The sequence below is a fragment of the Budorcas taxicolor genome, chromosome 25, assembly GCF_023091745.1.
Source record: "Budorcas taxicolor isolate Tak-1 chromosome 25, Takin1.1, whole genome shotgun sequence".
NCBI lineage: Eukaryota > Metazoa > Chordata > Mammalia > Artiodactyla > Bovidae > Budorcas > Budorcas taxicolor.
The window spans coordinates 29,669,756-29,689,875 of NC_068934.1; the positions used below are offsets into that span (position 1 = coordinate 29,669,756).

Sequence of the window (20,120 nt, forward strand, 5' to 3'; positions counted from 1 at the left end):
CTGACAGCCTGGTCCCTCTAAAGTGCTATTAATACAGACAACGAAAGGTCTCCTACTTCTGCGGAGGAAGGGAGCCTAGGAAACAACAGCAGAGTCTCTTTTCCACAATGAAGTCAGATTCCTGGTAAAAGGTGGGAGTATTTTTAGAATGACTGCAGCTTCATAGAGAACCAACCAGAAAACAGGGCTAACAGTGGGAGGTCAGTTCTCTGTTTGTTTAAAAGAGAGAAAAGGTGTCCCAGAAGCTTTCTCCATCAAAGAAAACAAGAAGCTAGTGGAAAAATAAGATAGAAGAAAATTAATTAAGTTCACTGAGACAACTTCCAAATATTGCTCCTGGAACAGGCGTGTTTACTTAGTGAGTCAGAATGAGGGCTGGATGTGAAGGGTGTGGCTGGGAGCCTGCTCATGCAGAGATGGATTCTAGCAAGTGGAGGCAATTAGTTGTGGCTTAGGGTAGTGGAGAAGGACCTTTTTATCATTAGTGTTTCATGCATCCTCTGGGCAGGTCACCACTGGGAAGTGGTATTTGGCTGTAGAAGAGTTTGAATACCACATGCCACAGTTTATACAGAGGCATGAGAAGAATGCAATGTTACAGCTTGTGTCTGCTGCAGGAGTATCAAAATTCCACTTGTGTTATTCGGGCTGCAATGAGACTTTTCCGTAACTTTTATTGAAAAGGAGATTCAATTAATTTTCTTCTACTGTTCCCAACAGCACAGTTAGAGTGCTCACAAGATGCCAGATACAATGCATAAAGCCTTCACAGTACTTTCCAAAGGTTCTTCACATCCATGATCTCAATTTACCTTCAAAGCAGCTCTTTTTGGAAAAGGTCCTGATGCCGGGAAAAGACTGAGGGCAAGAAAAGAAGGGGGCCACAGAGCATGAGATGGTCGGATGGCATCACTGACTCAATGGACACGAGTTTGCAAAAACTCCAGGAGACAATGAAAGACAGGGAAGCCTGGTGTTCATGGAGTCGCAAAGAGCTGGACATAGCAACTAAACAACAACTCTTTTTATCTTCAAAACAACTCTGAAATGGTCATCTAAAAGAGACATGCAGCATTTTTTATGGTAGAATGTTTTTTGAATTGGAAAAGAGATTGATAAAACCCTGGCTTTCTGAGTACTATGACAGTGGCCATGTTTATGAGTAAATGACTCTGAGTTGAAACCAACTCAACAGGGAACAGAACCAAATCTGCCTAAGTGGTTCCCACTGTGACCACTCAAACCAGCAACCCCACCGCAAACTATTTAGGACCCTAGGCCAATTCTCACTATAGTTTTTAAAGAGTTACAACTCACTCTACAAATATTTGTACATCCAGAACCTCAAAAACCCAAGGTCTCTGGGAAGAAAAAAAGGTGAGGGAGTGATTCATCTTGCTTACTGCTCTCTTCACAATAAACAAAGTAAAGGCTGTTAGCACACTAGAATTTAATAATAGGCTCAGACTTCCAGGGAAAGAATTGGGTTGTTATGTGCTGTTTTGAGCTTTAATAGACTCAGCTAGACTTTGATAATTATTGTAGAGCATGTAAAAGGGACAATGGAGGACCACTCGGGCAGGATGTGGTTCATGGGGTTACTATACATTAAAAAATGATATTTATCAAGATATAAAATCCTGGGGGTGAGGGGGATCTTCAAAATCTAAAAATATCTTATCTAAACAAATTATGTATCTTCAAAGTACTTCAGATTTCTCATATTTAAAGTGAGGCAATTAGGGGGACTTCCTGATGGTGCAGAGGTTAAGACTGCACTTCCAATGCAGAGGACTTGAGTTCAATCCCTGCGTGGGGGAAGTAAGATCCCCCAAGACACAGTATGGCCAAAAAAATTGAAAAGTAAATAAATGAGTGAGTAACGTGAGGCACTCAGACAACTAGCCACTTACTTGTCCCTACAGCTATGACTGGGATGTCTATAGCTCCATCTTCCCCTTATTTACATAAAATAACCACTTCAGCCAAATGCTCTACCCTAGCAGTACCTGCATTATACATCTTGCAGCTAACAATTTTGAGCAGAGCCACTCCTATTTTTGCTTGGCAGACTGATACATAAACACACACAGGTATATATACATATATACATCCATTAAGTGTGTATAAATTTATGTAACACTTAACTACTTTTCTATACTTATGGATTTTTTAAGGTTTACTAAAATCAGAAACTATTTCTTCATTCCTTAAACACTACCACCAAGTGTTAGTTGCTCAGTTGTGTCTGACTCTTTGCAGCCCCATGGACTATAGCCCTCCAGGCTCCTCTGTCCGTGGAATTCTCCAGGGAAGAACACTGGAGTGGGTTGCCATGCCCTCCTCCAGGGGATCTTTCCAACCCAGGGATCTAACCTGGGTCTCCTGCTTTGCAAGCAAATTCTTTACCATCTGAGCCACCAGGGAAGCACAAGGGATAATTATAATTTAAAAATAATCAGATGGCAATAATTATAACCCAATACTTAGTATTTATTGAAGGCTTTCTATTAATACTTCCAGACACTGTTCTAAGCACTCTACAGATATAATCTCCTTGAATTCTCACACCAGCCCTATGAGTAGGGCACCTTCTCTAATGCCCACTGATATTAGATTTGATTGTGAATTAAGTCAAATCTGAATTAATTTGAATAATATTGATATTCTAAATACCAGTACTCCAAATTAAGTCATTATCATCCAACATCAGTAAAAATAAAAAGAATAGTATACATCTTGTTAGAAAAATAACTTTGAAGAAGGATGAGGCAAATATATAGATGGGGACTTTCCTGGGGGGCTCAGCTGGTAAAGAATCTCCCTGCCAATGCAGGAGATGCAAGAGACTTGGGTTTGAAGTATATCTCAGTAAGTCTGGGCTTCCCTGGTGCCTCTCAGCTGGTAAAGAATCTGCCTGCAATGGAGAAGACCCCGATTCGATCCCTGGGTTGGGAAGATGCCCTGCAGAAGGGATAGGGTACCCACTACAGTATTCTTTCTTGGAGAATTCGATGGACAGAGGAGCCTGGCAGGCTCTAGTCCATGGGTTTGCAAAGAGTTGGACATGACTGAGCGACTTTCACTTAATAAGTTCAACAATCTCTAAAAAATGTATATTTTATTTTATCCCCTACTATCAAAGAAACCCATTCACCTGGGAAAAGATACTAATGACAACTCACCAACCGTAAGGACGGCTTCCGACCGTGTGGTGCCATGCGCGTTTGCGGCTTCACAGGTGTACTTCCCGGCGTGTTCCCGAGTAACAGCCTGAATGTACAGAGAGCTTGAGCCTGGCCGGGATGTGAAAGGCTCCGGGTCAGAACTCCCAGGTCTTAGTAAGTGGGGTTTTCGGGATTTAGATTTAAGAGCTTGAGACAGATGGCTGGTTATCAGCCCGTGCTTGTCGTACCAATGGATGGCGGGCACTGGTACCCCAGTGGCATTGCAGGACAAAGTCAGAGAGCCACCAACGGCCACCTCTACACTTGCTGGCGCTCTGATTATAATGGGCTTGAGTCCACTGCCTATTAAAGAAAAATGATTCACATGTAAAAATTAAGCACATTATATACAGTATCTACAATGCAAAATAATTTCATCCTATTGCATAAATGTAAATACAGAACTGTGAAGAGAGCTTGCCACTGTAAATACAGAACATCTGAAGAGAGCTTGCCCACAGGTATCTTCAGCACATCACTGCAAACACAGAACATGTGAGGCCAAAGCCTCAGACTTTACCATGAAAAAGGTGTAAAGAAGTATAAGACTAAGCAATAGGCCTTCAAAAAAGAAAAGTTGGTTCCAGGAGGCATAAATCTGATCACAGAAATTCTGGGAGAAAAACCTATTCTGAATTATAGTTGATAAATGTATTTCTGACCATATATATGAATAAATTTTTGTTTCTAAACTAAGGTGGCACCACCTCCTTTCTTTTGGTCCCAGATATTTTGGAGGCATATATTTCATAACCTCACAATAGAATATTGACACTTGACATTTTCTCCAGCACATCTTTCTCCTTTTCTAGTCCTACTTTCTGCGTTTGACAAAGTCATTCAACAATTACCAGATTTCTGAATTTTTGTCCACCTAGCAATGGCACCCCACTCCATTACTCTTGCCTGGAAAATCCCATGGATGGAGGAGCCTGGAAGGCTGCAGTCCATGGGGTCGCTAAGAGTTGGACATGACCGAGCAACATCATTTTCACTTTTCCCTTTCATGCACTGGAGAAGGACATGGCAACCCACTCCAGTGTTCTTGCCAGGAGAATCCCAGGGACGGGGGAGCCTGGTGGGCTGCCGTCTACGGGGGTCGCACAGAGTGGGATATGACTGAAGTGACTTGGCAGCAGAACATGTAAAATGCTCTCAGGGGTCATAACCTGCCTTTCCCTCAGTACCAGTGAGGTTGCACATATTTTCATGTGTTTATCTGCTACTCATGTTTTCTTCCTCTGTCAAATACCTTTTGTCCTTTTTTCTACTGGGTCCTGTATCTTTTTCATAATGGTTCTGGATTCTTTGTAACTACATACTGTTGTTTTGTGAGTTACATTTGTTACTAGTATTTTCTGTTTTTCTTTTCATTTTAATGGTATCTTTTAATAATAAGAATGCTTTAATTTTAATGTGGTCACACCAATCTTTTCTTAAAAAATTAGGCTAAAATTTCTCGTTAAAAAGTTTTACCTAGATCATATATTCTTCTATATTTTCTTGAAAAACTTCACCATTTTGCCTTTCATATATAGGTCTTTAACCCACTGGAAATTAGCCTTTGTGCATCAGAGATTTAATTTCTTCTCCATTTGGATAACCAGTTATCCCACGTGGAAACCTGGAAAGGATATCCTTCCCTTGGTGATCTGCAGTGCCACCTAGGTCCAATCCTTACTTGCATATCCTTCATGACGGTCTCTGTCTTCTTCCAAGAGTATACTTGTCTTTTCCTGCACCAATAATACATCGCTGTCTTTTTAAAAAATAATAATTTTATTTATTTGTTCACTTATTTTTGGCTGTGCTGAATCCTCACCGCTGCTCAGGCTTTTCTCTCATTGCGGGGAGTGGGGACTACCCTCTAGTTGAGGTGTGCAGGCTTCTCATTGTGGTGGCTTCTCTTATTGCAGAGCACCAGCTCTAGGGGGCCTGGGCTTCAGCAGTTGAGGCTCCCAGGCCTAGAGCACAGGCTCAAGAGTTGTGGCACACGGGTTTAGCTGTGGAATCCTTCCAGGCCGGGGATCAAACTCCAGTCTCCCGCATTGGCAGGTGGATTTGCCACCACTGAGCCACCAGGGAAGACCTATCTTAATTACTATACATTTTTGTATATGTTCTAACATCTGCTAAAGCAAGGCCCCCCCACATTCTTGTTCTTCTTTTAGAGTGTCTTAGCTATTCTTGGGCTTTTGATCATCCACATGATTTAGAATTAGTTTGTCTAAGTCCTCAAACTAGCGGTAGGATTTAGATGAAATTGCATGAGTCTGTAGAAAGCCTTTGGAAAGCCCTGAGGAGTATGTTGATACTGAATTTTGGCATCCATGAACTGTTATATATTTGTGTACTTGGAACTTTTTGATGTTTCTAATATAAAAAGGTGACTTTTAAATGACATTTTCTGTTGTTAGTAATAATGGTTAGTTTTATGTGTCAACTTGACTGGGTTAAAGGATGCCCAGATAACTCGGTGTGTCTGTGAGGTGCAGAAGAAATTTGCACCTGAATTGGTAAACTGAGGATAGCAGATGGCCCTCCCCAGTGTGGGTGGGCACCATCCAATCCGATGAGGACCTCAGTAGAACAAAAATGCAGAAGAAGAGCGAAGTCATCCTTCTCCTGCCCTAAGGACACTGGACTTCAGTGCTCCTGGACCTCTGGCTACGGGGCTTAGGTTGAGACTTATATCATCACTTCTCCCACAACTGAACGGCTTCACCAGCTTACCTCCTTCCCCAGTTTGCAGATGACAGACTTGACCACCTTAACTGTGTGAGCCAGTTTCTACAGTAAATCTCCTCTGATGTGTATCTTATATATCCTGTTGTGTTTCGTTTCTCTAGAGAAACTTGCTAACACACGGGTACATAGAAAGGCAACGGATTCCTGTTTATTGGTCTTCATCAGCCACCGTGCTAAAGCGTTTATTATTTTTAATAATTTGCCAACAAACTATAGAGGATTCTCTCCAATGACAACCATAGGAGCTGTGAATTAAGAACATTAATAACAGCTGGGTTTCTTTCTCTCTTATCTTTACTGCTGTTCAGTCACTAAGTCCTGTCCAACTCTTTACGACTCCATGACTGCAGCGTGCCAGGATTTCATGTTCTTCACTGTCTCCAGGAGTTTGCGAAAACTCAAGTCCATGGACTTAGTGACGTCATCCAACCATCTCTTCCTCTGTCGCCCCCTTCTTCTCCTGCCTTCTTATATCCTAATATCTTTATTTCTTTTTCTTATCATTCTGTGCTGGTTAGAATCTGCACTATGATGACAACTAAAAGATATTTTAAAGGGAATGCTTTAACATTTTGCCACTAAAAGTAGTTTCCTATAAGTTTTTTATTGGATATTCTTTATCAAGTTAAGAAAGTTCCCTCCTATTTCTATTTTTCCAAGAGTGTCTAACATGGATACTGAATTATATCAAATGGTTTTTCTGCTTCTATTGAGATCATCATATTATTTTTCTCCTTTATTCATTAAATTGGATGAAGAAGTGAAGTGAAGTGAAGTTGCTCAGTCGTGTCTGACTCTTTGTGACCTCATGGACTGTAGCCTACCAGGCTCCATCCATGGGATTTTCCAGGCAAGAATACTGGAGTGGGTTGCCATTTCCTTCTCCAGGGGATATTCCCGACCCAGGGATCAAACCCAGGTCTCCCAAATTGCAGGCAGACGCTTTACCGTCTGAACGATCAAACAATACTTTAAATTCTCTGACTGATTACGGGGCTAACTCCTTGGTTAATCTTTATCCCTACTGATCCTATCTATTTTATCTTAATTTTCCATTTAACTGATTTCTGTCCTTATCTTTATTATCCCTTTTCTTTAAATCTATTCTGTTATTTTACTTAGTCCACTAATTTTTAGTTTTACAAGCTTTTTTTTTTAATAAGCATTTAAGGGTATAAATCCTTTTATATTCCGCTCTCCCATATCCCACACAATTTGATTTTGACATTTATTATCATTTTGAATTTTAAATTTCCATTACGATTTTTTCACCCATTCATTGAGAACTATAATTCTAAATTTCCAAATACATGCCATTTAACAATTCTTTTTTATTATTAACATCTGAAGTAATTCATCAAAGTAGCAAGTTCAGAGTCTAAAGTAACTGCAAATTCAGAGAGTTGGTCTCTGTCATACTGATTCTTTGAAATATTTCTAACTCTCAGCAAAAGCTTAATTTCTATAATATATAAAGAATTCCTATAAATAATAAAAAAGATGAACCACCTAATATAAAATGGACAAAAGACAACGAGCAGTCAATACACAGGAAAGCAAATTCAATGGCTCAGAAACACATGATGAGATGCTCAACGTCACTCATAATAATAAAAAATACAGGGATCAAAAGGTAGTTTTGAAAAACCTATCAGATAGGCAAACATTAATTCTGACAAACCACTGCCTTGGTGAGGATATAAGGAAACATTGCTGGTAGAAGTGTAAAATGATAACAAGAGAGAGAGAGCAAGGTATCTGTCAAAATTACCAAGGCATATATGCTTTTATTTAGCAAGTTTATTTCTAAGAATTTACTTTAAAGATGTTCACGTTTGTGCAAAATAATCTATGTAGAAGGACATTCATCATAGACTGCTTGTAATAGCAAAGGATTAGAAACAGGCATCCATGAGGTATCAGTCAGACCTTCACAGCTATGCAACAGAAGAATAAGCAGGCATTTTTTAAGGGAAATGCAAATATTCTTTAATGTACCATATGTGAAGATGGCCAAGATACAAGTTAAGTGAAAAAAATCAAGGTAATTTTAAGGTAAAATCCAAGGAAATTTTTAAAGGAGAAATTCAACATCATTTGTGTAAAAAAAACTGATATTGCTATTAAATGCACACAAACTCATATGTTATATGTAACTAACCATATACATGCATACAAGAATAGTCAAGAAAATTATAAAACTTGTTAGTTCTAAGAGACACCTGACTGGCTAGGGAACACAAATGAGATTTTTACCACATACTTTTAAAATTATACCTTTTTAAAGCAACGATGTATCTGTTAAAAAATATTGAACAAAAATTTTTTTATGAGCCTGATTAAATAAGGTTGCTTCTTCATGGAAACGTCCACCAGCAAGCAGAAAGCAACATGGAAAATGAACACAGTTCTCAGTTATGGTGATAGGATTACTTTCTTTTAGTAAAGATGATTTAATTTTTAATCAAAACAAAGTCCCATCTATAAAGTGAAATTTCCTAGGATGACATGACCTAAAAGCCTACCTTTTTCAATTTCAAGTCTTCCAGTAGACTGTGTAAATCCAATCCCATTATCTGCAACACACTGATACAGCCCGGAATCTTCCATGGTCACACCACTGATTTTCAATCCATTTCCCACAGTTAGATGTCGTGGGGAAGGGCGAACAGGCTGGGCGTTGTGAAACCAGGTACGGTTGGGCGCTGGGCTCCCATGGACCTCACACGTGAATTGCACTGTCGCACCCAGGGGCACTGTCTGGTCCTGCAGTCCTTTAGAAATTGAAGCGTGTTCTAAAAATAAAGCATGATAACTTAGAAGGACCTACTGTATAACACAGGGACCTCTACTCAATCCTCTGTAATGACCTATATGGGAAAAGAATCTAAAAAAGAGTGGAGATATGTATATGTGTATAATTGATTCACTTTGCTATATACCTGAAACTATCACAACGTTGTAAATCATCTAATACTCCAATAAAAATTAATAAAAAATGAAAATAAAAATATAAAGTTAGCCCTCACACAAGTCATACAAACTCTCCCTACCGATAACTAGTTGAAACCAAAATGTATTGTTTCCTCATATTCTCCCATCCACTGTGATCATCAACAAAAAATTAGAAATGTATTGACTTTCCTCCAATAGGACAAACCATATGTTACTAATACGTTGCAGTCCCTTTTTAAGTAATAGATCTCTCCACCCAATTAACCAGCCCCCAAGCCAACATATGTGCACACACACATGCACATATGCAGAGTTTCAGATGATCTGTTTTGAAATAATAATTTCCTTTACTATACAAGAGCCAAAATAGAAGAATGCTAATTTGGAAGTGAAAAAAAATTTTTTTTTTCCTGGTGAATTCTGCTTTGAGGTTAGGAGTACTCTGGGCAAAAATCTTCTTTTAGCATCCATCAGGCCACGTTTTACTTGGACAAAGTAAATCATGTATCGGCATTTGTAACATATGCCAATATTAAATGATTATGTATATTAATCTAGTCCTCATTTATCATTAAATTTTAAAGCCTGCTTGCCATACACTTACACTAATGACAAGGTAACCTGCGTCAGGCCATTGTTGCACATAAACAGGTACAGAAAGTTGACAAAAACTATATTTAGTATGAAACTTTTTTCTGGTTTTCATGAAAATTTGTTTTGATAAAACATTTTTGCTGCTACACACGACAGTGAGACAGGTAGCTGGAAGAAAGGAACGTCAATGAAATAAATAACACACACAGAACGTGAGTGAAAATGACACAAATCTTATGAGTCGGCGATCGTGAAACCATTCCAAAAGGGAAAATAAAATGAAACCCACTTCCTTTTGAGATGACATTTTCTAGTCAGTACTCTGTCTTAGTTGGGCTTCCCAGTGGCTCAATAGTAGAGAATCCACCTGCCGATGCAGGAGATGTAGGAGACGTGAGTTCGACTCCTGGGTGGAGAAGATAGCCTGGAGGAGGAAATGGCAGCCCACTCCGGTATTCTTGCTTGGGCAGTGCCATGGACAGAGGAGCCTGGTGGGCTACAGTCCAGGGCTCGAAAAAGAGTCAGACACAACTGAGCGTGCATGCACTCTGTCTTACTGTTGCTGGACACTACACACCGATACAGCCCAGAATCCTCATCCTGTTGAGCTCCACTCTCTTCCCTCCATGTCACTGAGAAGGAAGAACCAGCTCCATTTTGTGTAACCGGGTTAGGGGTGAGGTTCCAAGAACATCCCAGGCTCTGTGCCACACAGAAATACTGCCCAACTCAGCAGTCCTCTTTCTTCCGCGGCTGCACCACACAGTATGTGGTGGGATCTTAGTTCCCGAACCAGAGCCTGAACCCCACCTCCTGCATTGGGAATGCCAAGTCTCAAACCAAGGGACCCCCGTGGAAGTCCCAGTGGTGCTTTAGAGAAATGAAGCTTGTTCTGGCTACTGGGGGCGCAATTTCTAGATAGTCTTTATTCCATTCAGTGTTCACAAATAGATTTTCCATTCAAACATCAGTTAGATCAGAAAAATAGCCTGACTTGAAAACACACTTAACAAGTAACGTCTTACCAAGTACATTCACCACGTAAGTCACACGTTTGGCATCTCCAGACTTGTTTCCCACCACACAGGAGTAGTTGCCGGAGTCCGCTGGGTCGATGCTGTCCGTGGCAAGATGCGTATACAGCCTTCTCCAAGTGCTTCCCACCACAGCATCCTGACCATCCTTCAGCCAGTGCACGTGAGAAGCCGGGACCCCACTCACCACACACTCCAGGGTCACAGGACTACGAGAAAGAACGGCTAATGCCTGTGAAAAGGTGGGGTGAAGAATGTGAAAGTCATCTGAAGAAGGACCTGGAGAAAGAAGCAAAGCAAAAAAATCATTAAGTATCCACTTCCACTTTCTTCCTTAGCAAAGCTGTGAGCGTCCTCATCTTCCCATTTACTCTTTTTAACACTACAAGGTCCTATTTGGTAACGAAGCCATTTTCAGTTGAGAATTAAATTTAAAAGACTTGGGGATCCTTTAGTGCTACTTCTGAATTAATAGTTCTGAAATGTCAAATTCACACCAAGCACATGGACCACTCCTCCACTGTGCTTTGACTACTGATCTACTCACAACTTGACTACCCTAAGCTAAAAATCAGCTATGACTTACCATATCTCAAAGAGAACTGAGAAATATTTTTTCATAATTCACAGTCAGCCACCAATTTGATTACCACTGATACACAGCGATACTTGCTCTCCAATTTCTTTTTTTTCTCTTTTTAAAGATTGTTTTTGTCGTGGACCATTTTTAAAGTCTTTATTGAATTTGTTACAATAAATTTCTGTTGTTTATGGTCTGGTTTTTTGGTTCTGAGACACATGGGATCTTAGCCCCCCCACCTGCATTGGAAGGCAAGGTCTTAACCACTAGACCACCAGGGAAGTCTCTCTAATTTCTTTTTCTCTGAGCAAAAGGCAGAGTCCCCCGCATGAATTCTACTCTGTCAATTCAACCAAACTTCTCTCCTGGAAAGCCATTATATTTGTATTAATAAAACATGTATAGAATTATGCTATTTAGGCATGTAATTTTTTATAAGACTTTCTCATGATAAACAAACAGGATGTGAAAGAAAAATGAAGTCCCATTTCCCAACTCTTCACGTGGAATGCTTCCAAGGACTCTCCCCAGTGACCATGATTCCCCCAAATACTTACGACTCACAAGGAGCTTTTGGCCAATGGGTTCAACTTTTAACTCGTGTGTGACAGGATTAAAAGCTGCACATTTGTAAGATCCCTTGTCCTCTAAGGATACATTCAAAATCTGAAGATTTCCTGATGGAAGGATTAGATAATTCTCTGAGGAAGGAAGGGGAATGCAGTTAGGCTTCTCTCTTTATGAAGGACACCAGTTAAAATTTACAAAGGTTGATAGTTACGCTTTAAATGTAGACATGACACAAGCAGCCGATAAGCAATCAGGGGAAGAACATTAAATGAAGGAAAAGGAAAGCCAAGACAGGAAAAAAAAAAGTCAACAGCACTTGAGTAACAAAATCAAGCCCATGACTACAGACCAGTCATTGCAAAAATCAAAAGCACAAGAAACATATTTGGACAAAGACACAATGACCGCAGCTATCACCTTGGGCAAACCTCTGCCTACGGCACTGACCACCCAGTATTCATTCACATCTTCATTCCTTTCGTCTCAACAGCATGTACCGAGAGCCTACTTTCTGCCAACAACCGCCTGGGCCCAAGTGATACAACAATGAAGGAGGCAGATAGAGCAAGCCCTGCGCTCCCACGGCCAGCATTCCAGTGCAGGGATGGGGTAGCCAAGAAAGGGGCAAATAAAAAGCAAGCAATCGCTGACATAATATAGCGTCACAGAAAAGAGGAAGCTGAATCAAGGGGGACAGAGAAAACACGGCTTATCACTTTAGACAGAGCCGTAAGAGTGACCATGAGGAAGTATTATCTGAGTAGATTCCCGAACAGGTTGAAGGAGTGAGCCTTGGAGGTGCGGGGTTGCAATTATTTCTTTTTAATTTTTACTTTTTGGCTGCACCTCTGAGCATACAGGATCTTAGTTCCCTGACCAGCGACTGAATCCTCGCCCCCTGCGTTGGAAGCCCAGAGTCTTAACCCCTGGACCACCCGGGAATTCCCTATAATCATTTCTATCCTGTACTCTATATTATGTTCTGTCTTATACTGTAACCATTTGATCTAGTCTCCTCCACTTGACTCTTGAGAGGAGAGACAATATATCTCAAGTATTTTTGTGTCCACAGCCCCCAGCACACAGAGCTTAAAGGAAGCTGGTGAATGACATTTGTTCCGTGGGTGCCACTGGCTTTTCATCAGAGTTCTCACCTGTGGACTGCTTCAGCCACTTTCCCCGGATTTTATAGCGCACTTCAGCTTTGGGGTTACTATCTGGTACCTTGCAGCCAATGAAACCAGTACTCTTTTCTTCTGCTGTAATAACATGTTTTCTGGATGCACCAAAATCACCAAGAACTGAAATAAATAAGTAAATAAGTAGACAGATCAATAGATAAATGCGAATTTGAACTCTCTTCCCCAAAGGACATTTTAAAACCAGAAACAACATTGGCACCACAGTTGTGTGTGGCAGCTAATCCCAGTTCCCAGAGTAGCAGAATCTTTTTATCTCAGTAAGCAGCTGGGATAGAGGTGCATGGTTGAGGGCTGAAGCTTAGTCATGGCACCCTTTTCAAGAAGTCAGTGCTTCCAGGAGACTACAAGACAAGCAAACTGTTCCTAAAACATTAGGGAGGACTACAAAGCATAACTGTTCCCCATTCTATCAAGACGAATCCTTTTTAATCCAGTCTCTCATCACAGCTCACTTTTCCTATGCGTCTTTATTCTGTTTGTAGCTACTCACATAGCAATAAAATGGTTTACAAGAATGAACCTAGGACATAGGGGGAAAAAAAAAAAAGCAGTGTATCATTTGAATTTCCAGGGAGAGAATCCAGTCTCCTGCATTGCAGGCAGATTCTTTACTGTCTGAGCCACCAGGGAAGTCCCCAATATACTATTAATTCTTTTTTTTTTTCCTAACTTTTGTGTGTATGTGTGGGATTTTAGTTTCCCAGACCAGGGATGGAACTCAGGCCCCTTGCGGAGGAAGCACTGAGTCTTAACCACTGCCAAAGAAGTCCCCTAACTAGGTCTCAATTTCTCCCTGTTTAAGCTTACTGCAGATGGAGCCAGCATGGAAGTGCTCTTTATTATGGCCAGTGATGAAAGCACTTGCAGCCTGCCCCTAGGAATTCAGCCCTCCAGCGAGTGACTTGGAGCTGTCCATGGGTCACAGCTCTACAAAAACATTTACTCTTCTCAGTTATGACAAACTCACTACTCCTGGGGAATCCAGATTTGTTCTGTAAATAGGGGTGCCCTCACAAAGACGTTTTCCATTACTGGAAGCCATCACCATTTGAAAGGCAGATGGCTCAAACGTACTAAGAAAACCACGCAGTCTAGATTTTCCATAGGTTCAATACTCAACATTCCTTTCTTTGCCGTTATTTTCCCCCCTCCCCACTCCTTTAACTTGGTTTCAATTAAATAAACGAAAACCACTCTGCAATCAAAGTAAATAAAACAATTAGATTTGAGAAAAAGATAAAGGACTGCATGAAATAACTGCATCAAAGCAGACAACAGCTGTTGCTGCTGATATTAAGAGTTTTAAAATACAAGGAAATTCAGTTTCACGTTAGAAAATTGTCCTAAATCTGCACAAAATAATTTTCACATCCCTCATTACAATGGAAGACACCAAGCTAGGCTCACAGAGGTTCAAGTATCATTCCCTGATGAGAATTCATATGTATCTTACTCCAAAGCCCATGCTCCTTCCACGACTCAAACAACGCAGGTACCAAGAGTAATTTCAGGAAAAAGCATCTATCACAGAGACAATAATTAAACTCACCTGCAGTGGATATGGTTGCAGGCCCACTCAGGATGGCACCGATGCTGTTGTTGGCAACGCACTGGTAATAACCCGAAAGTGAGGGGTTAAAAGAAAGGATAGTCAATGTGCCCTGATGAACCTTAATCTGTTCCACGTTTCTGTCCAATCTTTTTCCATTATGCAACCATGAGATACGAGCAGTCACAGGTTTAGCAGAGCAATGCAGTACTACAGGTCCACCAAGTTTCTGGACAGCAGACAATGGCTCAGAAACAAAATACGGTGCCAAGTCTGCAAGGGAACACTCCCCGTATACAAAGGGGTGGAGGTGGGGAGGGAATGGGAGAGAAGAGGAGATAAGGGGAGAGAGAAACAGGGCACAGTTAATATACTTATCGGCATATACACAACAAAAGGCAATCCCTTACTGTATCTATATGCTATGGTCCTTAAGAGCTTGTGTAAGTTCTAGGAAGAGGTTTACATTTGTAAAGAAACAAGGCAATGTCCTGATATAGAACCTAACAATTAGGTCCGTACAGATAACAATCCTTATGATCTAAATAAACAAAATACCAATTCTGCAAATGAGAAATGGTGAGCTGCTCTTTGAATGAAGCAGTTTTAAAAAACTGGAAATTAGGCATCTGAAAAAGAGAAGATGACTTTCAAAATAAAGAGAATTTTCTTCCATATTACCAACAGGATTTGACTTTTAAGAGCAAATTATTTTATCAATAAAGATTATGGTACTTCTTGATTGGGCTTCCCTGGTGGCTCAGTGGTGAAGAACCTGACTGCCAATGCAGGGGGCAGGGGTTCGATTCCTGGGTTGGAAAGATCTCCTGGAGAAGGAAAGGGCAACCCATTCCAATATTCTTGCTTGGTAAATCTCATGGACAGAGGAGCCTGGTGGGCTATAGTCCATGGAGTTGCGAAAGAGTCAGACACAACTCAGCGACTAAACAATAACAACAGCTTCTTGACTAATTCTCTTTAATATACATCATGTTCAACTTCTAAGAAAGCAGAAGTAGAAAGTCAAGAAGCCACACTGAAATACAAAGCCTATCCTTTCTGGGATGTAAGGATAAACGGGGTATCATTCTGAACATTTTTATTTGGTGTTTGGAATAGTTTCATTTGTTATGTCTGTTCTTCCAGGAATTTGGGAGAGAGAGGTTCTTGTACTCAAGTATCAAAACAGATCCCTCTCCTCCACCCATAAAAGAGGATGGGGGAGGAATCCTGTTAATCTGGTATAATAAAATACTTAAAAGAAAAAACACAATAAATTGCTGAATCTACTTTTATAGGGTATTTTACCAGAAATAAAGATTAAGGGAAATGCCTCAACTGAATCTGAGGTTGCTATTTAGCCCAACAAAAACCAGAAATAAAACCACTAAATCAATTTTCCCTTACTAAATCAAACACAATTATACAGTATTTTTAACAAAGATAATAAATAGACATTAATAAATAAACATCACTGTATTTGTATATACTTCTATATAAATCTTCACACAAATTTAAAATAAAAAGAAATGCATATAGGCCATGTATCAGCCTTGGGCTTATATGTACATTTAACAATAAACACATTAAAGCTTTTCAGTAATGCAAAGAGATAATAAATTAGGCGAGGTCATGAGACCTGGGATTCAAACCAAGTTCTCTCATTTCAAGTTGAGTATTATTACATACTGATTCTAAAACTCCTCTGTGGTGGTATGTAGTCAGCACTTTATTCCTATTATAATTTCCAAATTCAGAAATCTGTAACATATCCTCATTGGAAAAAAAGCACGATCAGAAAATATTTATTTTCAAGGCAACAAAAGGAATAAATTACAAGGACAATGATGGGAAGGGCTGTGAGTGCCTAGAAGTACTACTAAGAAATCCTTAAATTGTTTAATTAAAGTTTTAAAAATTATTCCGCTGGTGAAACAAATCTTAGAAATGTCTTTATAAACCATTACTACTGGCAAAGCATTAAAGTTGAAGTTTTTCATAGGATTAAGATGAGGACAAGCTTCAGCCCAAGCTTCAGAAAGTTACCATTCTCTCTTCTTACCTGGACTCACAGAAGCGCACAGCATCAGGAGGGTAACGTACAGCAGCGTCTGTAAGGGTCTAGAATCTGGATGCATAGCGCCAGATTACAGAAGCGGCCAGGGCAGACTTCCAAGGCAAAACCCAGGCTTTGGCTCACTAAGAGACATAGGGGGGAATAAAGAGAAGAAGGAAATTCTAAAGTACAAAGACAGTCGAAATCTATTCTCTGAAGAGCCAGAGTCCTGCACGTGATAGCTGCCTTCAATTTCGCAAGCTTTATACGCTGCTGCTGCTGCTAAGTCGCTTCAGTCGTGTCCGACTCCGTGCGACCCCATAGACGGCAGCCTACCAGGCTCCCCCGTCCCTGGGATTCTCCAGGCAAGAACACTGGAGTGGGTTGCCATGTCCTTCTCCGATGCATGAAAGTGAAAAGTGAAAGTGAAGTCACTGAGTTGTGTCCGACTCTTAGCGACCCCACGGACTGCAGCCTACCAGGCTTCTCCACCCATAGGATTTTCCAGGCAAGAGTACTAGAGTGGGTCGCCATTGCCTTTTCCAAGCTTTATATAGACTGAATCAAATACAAGGCATTTGATGATCCACATCTTCCCAGTTCAGAAAATAATCTGTAGGCATTAAAGTTAGAAGTTCCGCTTATTCTTCCAAGATACTAAGATACTTATTTTACACAGACCCAATCATTCCAAATGAATCCATTATGGCCTTTCGCCCATTTCTGTTTGTACAACTCACAACCATCTAAAACTCAACCAAAACGCATTCCTTCTCTACATTCCTTACAATACAAACAATAACAAAAACAACAACATTTTAACTAACGTTTATACAGTGTTTTGCACGGGCCAGACACCATCTCAGTGGTTTTCATATATTAACTGAACCTTCGCAACAACACTCTGAGTTAGGGACTCCTGGTTTTCATCCTTTTTTCCGATGGGGACTCATGGATTGCACAGAGAAAACTAAGGGCAGACTTGGGTGGGGACTGAGCCTCCTGCAGAACATCCAAAGATCACTGTGGTGAGAGTGGGATGAGCCAGAAAAAGAGCACAGAGGAAAGCCAGGCTAGAACCCACCCAGTTTCAAAAGCCACGGTGAAGATGCTGGCATTTATTCTCAAGGCAACGGCGGGCCCTTGGAGGACTTAGAGAAGGGAGTAATGGGGTCTCATTATGCTTTAAGATCACTGACTGGAGGATGGGCTAGACTGAAGTGGGGCAGGAACGGAAGAGTGTGGACGAGCTGGTGGAAGCACTATGTTAGTAGCTGCCTGTCTTGTATCGGGGGCACTCTATATAAAGCTTGCAAAATGGTGGGCAGCCACTGAATCCAGTGATTCACGGGATTAAGATGAAGAAAAGCTTCAGCCCCCAAATTGCCATTCTCTCTTCTTACCTGGACTCACAGAAGAGCACAGAGTTGGGAGAGGAACATACAGCAGTGTCTGTAAGGGTTCAGAACTGGGATCTGAATAACTGAATTTTCAACTGACCAAGCTGCTTCATTCAAAGAGCTGTTTCCCATTTCTCATTTATAGAATTAGTATTTTGTCTCATTTATATCATAAGCATTCTCTCATCTATACTGCCCTAATTGTTAAGCTCTATATCAGGACATTGCCTTATTTCTTTCAAAATATAAGACTTTCTAGAACTTTTACAAGCTCCAAGGACCAAAACATATAGATGTAATGAGGGCCTACTGCCTTTCACTGGTCTATAGGGTGCATCAGATACAATAGAGGCAGTCACTGAACCACTAGATTCAAAGCAGACTCTAAAGGTAAGCCAACAGAATCTGCTAAGGGCTTGGGTGGAAAAGGCGAGATAAAGAGATGTCAAGGACAACTCTTAGTCTTTGATGTAACAGAATAAAGTTCTGTTTCCTGAAATGCGGAGGACTAGAGAGGGGGATGAAGAAGAGGCTGCTCAACAGCTATGCTTTGGCCATCTGGATTTTCCCGACCCAAGGGATCAGACCTGGGCTTCCTACATTGCTGGCAGATTCTTTTACCGTCTGAGCCACCAGGGAAGCCCACTGCTATAAATGGCAGCAGAAAAACTGAACTGCTAAGGATAGATGGATGACAGCCATGGAAATATTGGGTTTTGTGGGTTTTTTTTTTTAATATAGAAATTCTATAACACATTAACAAAGCTAAAAAAGGAGTTTCACATAACCCAGCACTGGTAAAGATGTGGGTAAAAATCACTATAATATCTCATTGGCGGAAATAAAATCGGTAAACTCCTTTCAAAAGGAAAATTATTCATTCATTCAGCAAGTATTTATTGAATTTTTTTACAGTTTTTTAAATTTATTTTTTAAATTGAAGGACAATTGCTTTATAGAATTTTGTTGTTTTCTGTCAAACCTCAACATGAATCAGCCATGGGTATATACATATATATCCCCTCCCTTTTGAACCTCCCTTTGAATGTTTACTATATGCTGGGTACTATTCTAGGAACTTGGGTCAGAGTACCTTAAATACATATATAAGTAAAAAATGACAGACAAAAATGTATACCTTACATCTGTGTAAGAGATGAACACTAAACCAAACAAATAAATTAGGAATATTCACAAGGCCCATGCTATTCTCCAGATACGTTTTATTCCTTCTCCTCTGTGCTAACTCTATACCCTGCCCACTGCCTACCACTGCACTCACGGCTCTGCTCTGCAGTTTATCTGCTCACATAGCTGTTACCTCTTTAAAGGCAAGAATGATGTCATACTCAACTTTGCAAACTCTAATCCCTAGCAGAAAAGAGGCACTTGATGTTTCTGAAAATGAAAGGAATACCTTCATAGAATGTAATTCCCAGAAGTACCTTCAGTTCAGTTCAGTCGCTCAGTCATGTCTGACTCTTTGCGACCCCATGAATCACAGCATGCCAGGCCTCCCTGTCCATCACCAACTCCCAGAGTTTACTCAAACTCATGTCCATTGAGTCGGTGATGCCATCCAGCCATCTCATCCTCTGTCGTCCCCTTCTTCTCCTGCCCCCAATCCCTCCCAGCATCAGGGTCTTTTCCAATGAGTCGACTCTTCGCATGAGGTGGCCAAAGTACTGGAGCTTCAGCTTTAGCATCAGTCCTTCCAAAGAAATCCCAGGGCTGATCTCCTTTAGGATGCACTGGTTGGATCTCCTTGCAGTCCAAGGGACTCTCAAGAGTCTTCTCTACAGTTCAAAAGCATCAATTCTTCGGCGCTCAGCCTTCTTCACAGTCCAACTCTCACATCCATACATGACTACTGGAAAAACCATAGCCTTGACTAGACGAACCTTTGTTGGCAAAGTAATATCTCTGCTTTTCAATATGCTATCTAGGTTGGTCATAACTCTCCTTCCAAGGATTAAGCGTCTTTTAATTTCATGGCTGCAGTCACCACCTGCAGTGATTTTGGAGCCCCAAAAAATAAAGTCTGACACTGTTTCCACTGTTTCCCCATCTACTTCCCATGAAGTGATGGGACCAGATGCCAAGATCTTAGTTTTCTGAATGTTGAGCTTTAAGCCAACTTTTTCACTCTCCTCTTTCACTTTCATCAAGAGGCTTTTTTAGTGAGAACTGTTATATCAATTGAAT

At 40.6% G+C, this 20,120-nt stretch overlaps 1 protein-coding gene across 1 annotated transcript in view; it reads right to left on the reverse strand.

Moving 5' to 3' along the window:
- Positions 1-16,660, reverse strand: part of CDON (cell adhesion associated, oncogene regulated) — a 70,598-nt gene extending 53,938 nt beyond the window's left edge. Inside the window, exons 1-7 of the mRNA XM_052662063.1 lie at positions 16,522-16,660; positions 14,460-14,732; positions 12,863-13,009; positions 11,696-11,839; positions 10,550-10,837; positions 8,501-8,770; positions 3,186-3,530 (exon numbers count right to left, since the gene is read on the reverse strand). Of these exons, the coding sequence (XP_052518023.1) occupies positions 3,186-3,530; positions 8,501-8,770; positions 10,550-10,837; positions 11,696-11,839; positions 12,863-13,009; positions 14,460-14,732; positions 16,522-16,597 (1,543 nt within the window). The 5' untranslated portion in view covers positions 16,598-16,660. The remainder of the gene's footprint in view (positions 1-3,185; positions 3,531-8,500; positions 8,771-10,549; positions 10,838-11,695; positions 11,840-12,862; positions 13,010-14,459; positions 14,733-16,521) is intronic.
- Between the last annotated feature and the right edge of the window lie 3,460 nt (positions 16,661-20,120).